Source organism: Peromyscus californicus, unplaced genomic scaffold (genome assembly GCF_007827085.1).
Source record: "Peromyscus californicus insignis strain IS unplaced genomic scaffold, ASM782708v3 Scaffold_9__1_contigs__length_137607984, whole genome shotgun sequence".
Lineage (NCBI taxonomy): Eukaryota > Metazoa > Chordata > Mammalia > Rodentia > Cricetidae > Peromyscus > Peromyscus californicus.
This window is the reverse complement of record NW_026294617.1, coordinates 70,886,234-70,897,156: the sequence shown is the minus strand read 5'-3', so window position 1 is coordinate 70,897,156 and position 10,923 is coordinate 70,886,234. Positions and strand designations below refer to the sequence as shown.

At 40.7% G+C, this 10,923-nt stretch overlaps 1 protein-coding gene across 1 annotated transcript; it reads left to right on the top strand.

Annotated features, from left to right (window-relative positions):
- The first annotated feature begins 8,236 nt into the window (after positions 1 to 8,236).
- Positions 8,237 to 8,680, top strand: LOC128106607 (late cornified envelope protein 1C-like). The gene has a single exon (XM_052732183.1). The coding sequence runs from the start codon at positions 8,237 to 8,239 to the stop codon at positions 8,678 to 8,680; it is 444 nt and encodes a 147-aa protein (XP_052588143.1).
- Positions 8,681 to 10,923: the final 2,243 nt, after the last annotated feature.

Sequence of the window (10,923 nt, the reverse complement as noted above, 5' to 3'; positions counted from 1 at the left end):
TCCCCGGTGGCCAATCAGCTTAGGGCCTCACACTGTGCAATGATTATAATTGGGGATAAACAGTTCATGTGATAAGCCTTTGCATTCCTTACTGTCATGTATGTAGATGTGTGTTATGTTATGTCTTATACATACATATGGAAAGTACATTACTTAAAGTTATCGGGAAGTATCTTCCTGAAGAAACCTGCTTTCTTCCTTATGGAAGGCCGTTAAAGTGTGTATTGACTGCTGGAGGGGCTTTTGTTCTCATTGACTTCCTCTGTTGGAAAAGATCATCTGTTTTATAAAGGCATACCGAGAAGAAGCCAATGAGATAATGTGAAATGTTTGACAAACTATTTCAGGGATAATTTCCCCTACGGCTTATTCTAAAGAAGCTTGTAACGTGTGGAAATGACTGTATAAAGACAATGGAGCAGGATTGAGTCAGCTCTATGGGACTTGTACCCTGGTACCCTGCGTCAGCTCCAGCATGACCATCCACCAAGATGTACTTACTGCAGAGCCGGGAGATGCTAGTCTCTACCTCAGGCACCTCACCTCTTCATCCAACCAGCCCGCCCTTAATGTGTCCAGGTCTAAATTACCCTAATCTCACCCACCTGGAGAGTCAGCCCCGGGGGCAGATCTGCAGGTGACTGCAGCTGCTGCCTGAGCCACTGCAGGCTAAGAGCAGACTGCGGGTACTGCAGCCAGGCACAGGGGCCTCCAGTGCTGTGACTAAAGAGCAGCCAGAAGTCTGGAGACATTTGCCGAATGAACTTGACTTCCTCAGCTGTCTCAGTTTGCTAGAGTGTCTGAGTCATGCTTAAGCTCTTAATGTCTGGGTGGGGCATCACACATTTTGGAGATTAAAAAAACATATTTCTTTCAAAATCATTAAAAACCCCTTGCCATAGTTCCCTGTGGAAACCCTAAAACACAGCTGGGGCTGATTATGTCCTGTTACTGTGTGTACTGAAGTGATGTGGGACCTGCTGCCCAAGTGCTCATTGGTCAGTTCAGTTTTCCAGCTTATATTACCATTGTCTAGTTTCTGTATCCCATGCTGTTGGTTACTGAGGTTTCAGTGGATAGAAGGCCAAGTCAAATACGGGGAGTCTTAATTAGGGTTTCAGTATGTCTATCTTTTCCCACGAATTCTGTGCTTTGCTTTTAAATTAAGGCACTGTCTCTCTGAGTTCAAGAACAGCCTGGTCTACAGAGTGAGTTCCAGGACAGCCAATGCTGCACAGAGAAATTGTGTCTTGAAAAAACAATAAATAAATAAATAAATAAATAAATAAATAAATAAATAAATAAATAAAATCAAGGCACTGCAGTAACACTGAGACATTTTTTTGTTTTTTAACTTGTGATTCTCTTCACATCTATCACTTGACTCTCAGACATTGGCAGGAAATAGACATTGCCATCCTTTTACCATCCTCTCCTCACACCTTTAGACTACATTCTGTTCCTTTACCTAGCAAATCTCCAACTAATCAATTTTCTTACTGAATTTATAAATATACATACACATATTAAAACACAAAAAAATCCACAGAAAATGGTAAAATTACTAACTTTAATATAACTAAATCTTTTATTTGTGCTTGTGTGTGTGTGTGTGTGTGTGTGTGTGTGTGTGTGTGCATGTGGTGTTTGTGTGTGTAACTATTGGTGAGCATACATGTATGTGCAGAAGAGTGGAAGCCTGAGTCAAGGTAGTTAAAGATGTCACTAAAATTTATTAAAGAAATGTGTTCATTTACTCATTCAAATCATTATTGAGTTTGATGAATTTCATACCATTTTTGTATGAATTTATTCTATTATCAGCCAAATGAGATAAAAATACAATAATGAAGAGAAGTTTAGGATTATTCACTATAGAAAAGACATCCTTTCTTTTCTCTCCCTCTCTGGAGCTCCTGGAGTCCAGTCAAAGAGAGGGAGGAGGGATTATATCAACAAAAGGGTCAAGATCATGATGAGGAAACCCACAGAAACAGCTGATCCGAGCTAGTTGGAGCTCACTGACTCTGGACTGACAGCTGGGGAACCTGCATAGGACAGAACCTCTGAATGTGGGTGACAGTTGTGTGGTTATGTGGCTTGGGCAGTTTGTGGGGCCCCTGACAGCGGGACCAGTATTTATCCCTAGTGTATGAACTGGTTTATTGGAGCCAATTCCCTATGGAGGGATGTCTTGATCAGATACAGGGGGAGGGGCTTGGTCCTGCGTCAACTTGATATGGCAAACTTTGTTGACTCCGCATGGGAGGCCATACCCTCTCTGAGGAGTGGATGGGGGGGTGGGAGGAAGATGGGGGGGTGAGCAGGAGGAGAGGGGGAAAGAGGAACTGTGGTTGGTATGTAAAATGAAAAAAAAAACCTTTTAAATAAAAAAATGACAAAAAAAAGAAAAGATATCCTTAAGGTGATGGACTGGAACCACCAGACAAAAGCAACACTGCTCAAATAGGAGAGAATTCCAGGTACTTTTACTCATCACTTATGAAACATCAGTGTGTCTTTGTGGGTTTTTTTTTTTGTGTGTGTGTGTGTGTGTAACAACAGCAACAAAGAAAAAGTAGGCCATGAACTTGAAAGAGCTAGAAAGGGTATTTTGGAGGCTTGGGAAGGTGGAAATGATGTAATTATAACATGAACTCTAAAACATAAAAGAAATAAAAAAAATATTTTAAACGATGTCAAGAGAACTGGAAGAAAAATAAAACCACATGCATAATACATCCAGGAGCCATACAACATCAGAAAATGTTTAAATATATCCAAGGAGGAAACCATGCCAAATCAATAAATCAGTGAATAACAGCTGTTGGTTGGTCTATAGTACCAATAAATCAAAAATGTAGCATTAGGAGCAACCAAATAATGTAATTTTAAAGAATGTTATATAAGTAGAAACTGAACCTTCTTTCAGACTATGAGATCCTGGCATCATTATTTATGACTCTTCAAAAGGGTTGAAATGAGAATAGGAATGAGAAAAACCAATGAGAAATGACTAATTTACATGATACTGCCTCAGGACACAGAAATAAAAAGTCCACTATTTCTTGAATTAGTTCTGCTTAGAACTCAGCTGTGTCCTTGCATTCCATGAGATGGAGAAAATTAGTCATTATAATAGAGAGACAGCATGCCACAGAGAAATCTCCAGAAAGTCAGTGGTTGATGAGGTAACATGGCTCCACTGACCTGACATTTAAGCCTGCAGAGCTCACAGTCAGAGACTGAATTTCAGCCTTCCTCAAGCAAGATTGCATAGGTCAGCTGACGACATGGGTGTGCTCCTGTGCGGAGGCAAAGACATGGCATCTAGTTCACATCGTTCTGGGAGTCAGGAGCTGAGCTGAACAGAGCTGTCATTGTGGACACCCAGGAATCACTTCCTGACCTCTCCCTGTTACTAAGATCTTTGGAGCAGCCTAAGGAGGATCACAACATTCTTATCAGGTGAGACTGTGGCAGATCTCTCAAGTCATGTGGCCTCACATACCTTGCCATGCATATTTGAGAGGGTAATTCCCAGGAGGGTGATCTATATCATATGGAACAGCTATTTATAAATGGAAATATCAATAGCATTGGTGAGATTTTGTGTGTGTGTGTATGTGTTTTTATTAAGATATTTTTTATTCATTTTACATATCAATCACAGATTCCCCTCTTCCTTCCTCCCAACTCTCCAGACTCCACTTCCACAACCCACTCCCCATTCCCTCCTACATAAAGTTAAAGCCTCCCATGGGGAGTCAGCAAGCCTGGTACATTCAGTAGAGGCAGGTCCAAGCCCCTCCCCCTGCTTCAAGGCTGCATGAGGTGTCCCCCCATAGGTAGTAGGTCCCAAAAAGCCAGGATGGATCCTGATGCTACTGCCAGGGGGCCCCTTAAACAGATCAAGCTACACAACTGGCGAGAAGATTTAAGGTCATAAAGTATCCAATGTGATAGACAGGTGCAGGTTAAAAACAAAAAAAACAAAACAAAACAAACCAAGCCAGGTTTTCAAGGAAGTTATTATAGCTTCATGTCAATGATATGGGATATTAAAAGACTCTTAAAAAGCAAGTGTAATGATCCATGTACAAAAGGTATATAGGACATTAAACAGACAAGGCCAGGTGAGAGATTCACCACCTCATACTAGAAGTAAAACACTAACTACACAAATCAAAGAAAGTATACGGAAAGACACCTACTACGCAGTCAGGAAACTAAGTATTTATTTTGTACAGTTCTCTACCTCCATCTATCTATCTATCTATCTATCTATCTATCCGCCTACCTATCTCCCTCCCTCCCTATCTATATATCTATAGATAGAGAGATATAGATATATAATTGGTATATATGTATGTAGACATATATGTATATATACCAATAAATTTAATTTACCATATGAATGGACTCAAGGATAAAAATCACCTGATCATCTCAATAGGCACAGAAAAAGCTTTTGAGAATCCGACATTCATTCACTATAAAAGACCTGAAGAGCCTAGGAATAGAAAAATTTATCTTGCCGGGCGGTGGTGGCGCACGCCTTTAATCCCAGCACTTGGGAGGCAGAGCCAGGCGGATCTCTGTGAGTTCGAGGCCAGCCTGGTCTCCAAAGCGAGTTCCAGGAAAGGCGCAAAGCTACACAGAGAAACCCTGTCTCGAAAAACCAAAAAAAAAAAAAAAAAGAAAAATTTATCTTAACATAATAAAGGGCATATATGACAAAGCTGTACCCAAAACTATACTAAATGGAGAAAACCTCAAAGCATTTATACTAAACACAAACACTTAACAGTATTCACTTAGTTTTCTCTTACTCGATATAGTGCTTAGTGCTTGAACTCTTAGCTACAACAAGAGAAAGAAAGAGAAGGGATACGATTTTTAAAAATAAGTTAAAGCATCTTTTTTTTTGCAGATGAGAAGACTCTATACTTAAGATAACCTAAAAATTCCATCAGAAACCTCTTAGAATTGATAAATACTTTATGAAATGTGGTCAGTTATAAAATTACCATTAATAAATAAATAAAATAAATTCATATATATCAAGAGCAAGCATAATTGAGAAAGAAACCAAAGAAAGAATATCATTCACCACTCCTTAAAACATATCTTGGAATACATGTAATCAAGGAAGTGAAAGATCTCCACAATGGAAACTTTTAGGAGATTGAATAAAGAAACTGAAGAATACACTGGAAGATGGAACATCCTTTCATCTCATGGATTGAAGAATTAATATTGTAAAAGCCGCTTACTGAAAGCAATTGGTAAATTCAATACACTCGCCATCAAAATTTCAATGTCATCCTTCACAAAAATTAAAAAAGCATCTTAAAATTAAATTTCAAATACAAAAGACCACAGATAGTCCAAAATAATTATAGCACAAAGAATAATGATGGAATTATCAAGTGTGGTGATATTTCAAGTTACACTACAGGGTCATAGCAACAAAAACATCAGTCGTACTGGCAAAAATGAAGACAGGTAGATTAGTGGAATAAAATAGAGGGCCAGATACAAAGCCATGAGCCCATAATCAGTTGATTTTTACAAAGATGCAAAAATGCACACTGGAGAAAAGTCCATCTCTTCTGAGAAAATCATATCATTACAGATAAAGATTAACTAGACACCTATCTCCCACCCTGCATAAAAATCAGCTCTGGGTGATCAGAGTCCTTAAAGTAAGACATGGAAAGGTAGGAGAAATACTTCAAAATATTGACATAGGCAAGGACTTTCTGAATGGAACTCAATTGCTCAAGAAATAAAGCTATTGTTGGACAAGTTAGACCTTATGAAATTAAAAAGATTCTATACAGAAAAGGAAACAGCTGAATGAAAAGACAGTCCACAAAATGGGTCAGAATCTTTGCTAACTATATATCTGACAAATGATTCATACCTATAATGTACAAAGAACTCAAAAAGTTAAACTAAAACTACTCAATCAATAAATGGGCTAATGAAATTCATAGACATTTCCCAGAAAATGAAATATAAATGGTTGCTAAACATTTGAAAAAATTCACACTTGATAGTCATAGGAGAAATGAAATCCAAATACACTGAGATTCTATCTTACGCCAGGGATAATGCAAGTAGTTATGAAAAATGTACCTATTACGACCAGCTATACTTCTGGGCATTTACTCAAAGATCTCTAAGTCAACATGGCACATGTATGCTATACATCACTGTCATGGGGTCTTCTCCATAGATAAATCACAGAACCAACCTATATATCTAACAATAGAGGAATGGGTTAAGAAAATATGGTACACATTGGAATTTTTTTCACAATGAAGAAGCAAGTTATGTCATTTCCAGAAAAGTAGAATAACTTAAGATGGTTCTGTTATATTAATTAAGCCAGTTGTAGAAAGACAAATATGTATATTCCCTCATATTTTCCTTCCTAAATTTTATATAGACACATAAAGTTGTATATGTCCACATGACGTGAAATTCAAAGTGAAACTCTATAGGAACAAATAGGATTAATGACAGTGGTAAGGGGGAGACAAAGAGAGAAGAGACTATGCTCCACGTAAAACATGTCTAATGGGCAGGTCGGAGGAAGGTAGATACAAAACTGCAGGGTTCTGTAGCTTAACCCTGGAACTTGGAGTGCTCATCATTTCAGAAAGAGCATCAAAGTGATCAGCTGAGCAATGAGATACTCTTATGGATCTTTCAGGTATGCAAGGTTAGGGTTGACAGGAATCCACTTCCTCATCTCCTGTCTAAATCATGTTCTAAGATGGATGCAGCACCCATGAGTCCCACTGAAGAAAGCTGATGAGGAACATCTATCTGAGCATCACCAGTCACAGGACCACATGGTGTCAGGGGGCAGGGCATCCCATGCCCAACCACTGTCTCACAGGCTAGGGCAGAGCCAAAGATCAGAATAAAAGGGCTGAGGGACAGAGCACCTCCATTCACACGCCTCCTGAGGTGTCTACAGATCTTGTGCTACCTGTCTTCTTGGTAAGTGTCTGTTGGGAGACCTAGAGCATGGTCTATACCGCAGGCAAGCTAAGGGAGAGCTGGGGCATGGGAGTGGGCTGGGGAAGGCCATAGAGCCCAGAGTCATGCTGGCAGAGGAGAATGATCGGGATAAAAATGAAGTTTGAGTAGAGGTGGTGGAGTAAGGGACTCTAAAACTTGTGGGATTATTAGAAGCAACTGGGTTGCTTTGACTTCTGAATCTTGAGAGGATAATATGCCATCCAGTGGAGTGGTCCATCAGGATGGGAACCTGAAATACAGAGCCATGGACTTTGATAGACTTCAGGAGGGGGAGCTCCCCTCTTCTAACACAGCCCTGAGACAGCCTGCAAAGAAAAACTAGCAGAGGACACCAAGGGATCATTGGGCTTGGAAAACACCCAGAGCTGTGGATCTGGAATTTGATCACAGGCTGCTCAGAACTTTTAAGACACACAGCACAAGACTTGTCTTATCAACCAGTCAACATGAGGTGCTGAGATGAGTTCAGACGTTCTTGAAAGGAGGGACCAGACCTGGTTCATGTCCGCAGGAATGGATGTTAGGTCTTTTACTAAAGGAAGTAAGATCACTGATAAATAATCACCATTTTCTTCTCTGACATCATTATCATCAGTTTGAGAAGCTTAGGCAATCAATGGAAATCACATAACGATCTTCGTATGACATACAATAGTAGTAGATCAAGCCCAATGGCACTGTAAAAGACGTCAATCAGAGAAATGTAAGTGGAGGAGGAAATTATTCTGAATATGCCTTCCGACTGTAAAAATGGGTCATTATAGGAAAATGAGTTTTTTTTTTGTTTGTTTGTTTTTGTTTTTCGAGACAGGGTTTCTCTGTGCAGCTTTGCGCCTTTCCTGGGACTCACTTGGTAGCCCAGGCTGGCCTCGAACTCACAGAGATCTGCCTGGCTCTGCCTCCCGAGTGCTGGGATTAAAGGCGTGCGCCACCACCGCCCGGCAGGAAAATGAGTTTTTAAAAGACTAAGGACCTCTTTTCTCCTGTCAAAAATTGTAAGACGATTTAACGCTGCAGGCCAGTACTGCAAGGGCCTCAGATTTGTTAGAAATAAAACTACTGAATATGGAGTTTTTTATCAATAACGGTGACATTTTGAGGTGGATAAGCTGCCCCAGGGTCCTGGGTCTGACATGTGTGTGACTCTCCCACAGCTCCTGAGCACTCACCAGTCAAGATGTCCTGCCAGCAGAGCCAACAGCAGTGCCAGCCCCCTCCCAAGTGCGCCCCCAAGTGCCCTCCCAAGTGCCAGACACCAAAGTGTCCCCCCAAGTGTCCCCCCAAGTGTCCTCCCAAGTGCCCCCCTGTGTCTTCCTGCTGTAGCCTGGGTTCTGGGGGCTGCTGTGGTTCCAGCTCTGGGGGAGGCTGTGGCTCCAGCTCTGGGGGCTGCTGCAGCTCTGGGGGTGGTGGCTGCTGCCTGAGCCACCACAGGCCCCGCAGATCTCTCCGTCGCCATCGTCACAGCTCTGGATGCTGTAGCAGTGGTGGCAGCAGTGGCTGCTGTGGCAGCAGTGGCAGCAGCAGTGGATGCTGTGGAAGCAGTGGTGGCAGCGGTGGCTGCTGTGGCAGCAGTGGTGGCAGCAGCTGTGGTGGCAGCCAGCAGTCCGGGGGCTGCTGTTGAACTTTGCCATGAGGACTTCAGATAAGCAGGGGAGAAGGAAGCCACGTGTTGAAGACTGGCTGTTCTCTCCTCCTCCTGTCCTTGGACCAGAGATGCTGAAATCATGTGAAAAGCTCTGAATGCCCCACCACCAGCAGGGTGACTCATTCTCTGTATTACAAAATAATAAAAATCTTCCTTGCCAATCTTCCTCAGACTCTTAGTAATTTTGACCATCATCACCCCTACATGTCAGTGGTTGTAAATGATGTTCCATAATAACCTGGCTGTCAGAAGCCTGGATCAGGAATGTGGGTCAGATAGCCGGTCATCTGAGGGAGGACTAGTCTACTCCACATGTTGCCTACTGATGTTATTATCCTCATCTATATGTACAAATGTGTGTTCTCCGGCACTATATATTTTCATCTACTGTATTCCTAATTACTATGGTAGAATTTCTAACATATATATATATATATATATATATATATATATATATATGGAAAGTTATAATTTTGTTCATTGTTTGTTATATTGACTTAAACTCAAGTCTTTTACATTGTTGAGCCAAGACAAGAAGATCAATGTTTATCAGATTTCAAATGTACTGACAATTTAAAATCCAGATATAAATCAAGTTGATGGAAAGACCTCTATTGGACATCATATCCAGAAAAAATCTTGACCATGTGGGCTCAAGCAGGTGAGCTCTGCTCCTGAGTAGCCTCATTCCAGTGAGGGAGACATCAGTATGCTGTCCATTCCCTCATGTTGCTTTTATAAAACCTAAGGAGGAAAAGAGTGGCAGCCAGATAGCACCGGGACAGATCTCTTTGGGGTGATGTGTTCAGTTACACATTTCTGCCAGCTGGGGGAATTATGCTGGTAGCCTAAGCAATGTGGAAAAGAAATTGTAACTCCCCAATGCTATAGGAAAGTAGATTAAACGTATGTCAGTAAAGTCTGCATGCTCCTACAGACTGACAAAGTATAATGCTTATGGTGATGATTATCTTTTAGTATGAAAATATTTGCATGGAACAGTTTGATCGGTTAGCTAAACTATCTTCTTTAATACTCTTTGAAAAATTCATGAAAAGAAGATCATTCAAATCCGTATTTTGTAGTTGAAGAACTCGAGTGAAAAAAGTTAAGGAATCTGCACTAACTTAGATACGTGGTACTAGAGCTAGAATGGTGTCTGAGGATGTCTGGCTCCAAAGCTACAGACCTAACGTCTAGAAACATTTTCTCAAGCTATCCTAAAAGGAAGACTTTGGGAATGCATGCTCCCATAATTTATATCTAATGAATATGTCACATTGAAACAAACACACAAATAATAAATAAATAAATAAATAAATAAATAAATAAATAAATAAATAAATAAGATGACTCCCTCTGAGAACAAGATGGAACACACATAAAACCCCTCAAGGCATGTATGCTTCTTTGTTCAAACCCAGAAGCCTGGTGGTGCTAATGAAGCAACATTGCAGCAGGGAGAGGAGAAACTGTCGCACTGGTCATATTGGGTTCAGTTTTTCCTGTTACAGAACCCTGGCCCACAGGATGGCATTGCCCACATTCAGGGTAAGTCTTCTCTCCTCAGTTAAACCTTTAGGGAAACACCCTCATATACACACCCAGAGGTGTGTCTCATCTCAAAATGCAAAAACAAAAAACATAGATATGGAGAAGAGATTTGTAGGGAGGAGGGGGAGGTTGGCAGGAGTAAGAAAGAGATAAGAGAGACTAGGAAAGTAATCTGAATCCGTGTGTGCGTGTGTGTATACGTGTGTGTTTATGTGATGACTTTCAGGTTTCTTCATTGAACAGAGACAGTTAATGCAAGGCGTTAAACTCAAGTCTCCCTAAATACATATCTCATCATTATTGAGTCAAAATTTCCTTGCCAACCCTTGATGGTTCTTTTATCCAGTAAGTCTTTCCATGGCATTGCTGCTGTCATTGAGAATAATGTGCATGTTATATGTTGGTCCTTTTAAAACACTCATTTATTATGCCGTATGTATGTGTGTGAAGGAGAGCACATACCACTGCATACATATGGAGGTCAGAAAACTTTTAGGAGTTTGTTCTTTCCTTCTAGCCTGGGTCCTAGGGATCAACTCAGGTTTTCAGGCTTGCACAAGTGGTTTTACTCACTAAGCAGTCTTCTAGGCCCCATATGTTTACATTCATTTTATGATCTTGCTGAGTTCTCATTTTATCTATGAATATTCTGTAAAAAAATCTTA

Coding starts and splice junctions, on each gene's coding strand:
- LOC128106607 (XM_052732183.1), top strand. CDS start 8,237: ATGTCCTGCCAGCAGAGCCAACAGCAGTGCCAGCCCCCTCCCAAGTGC.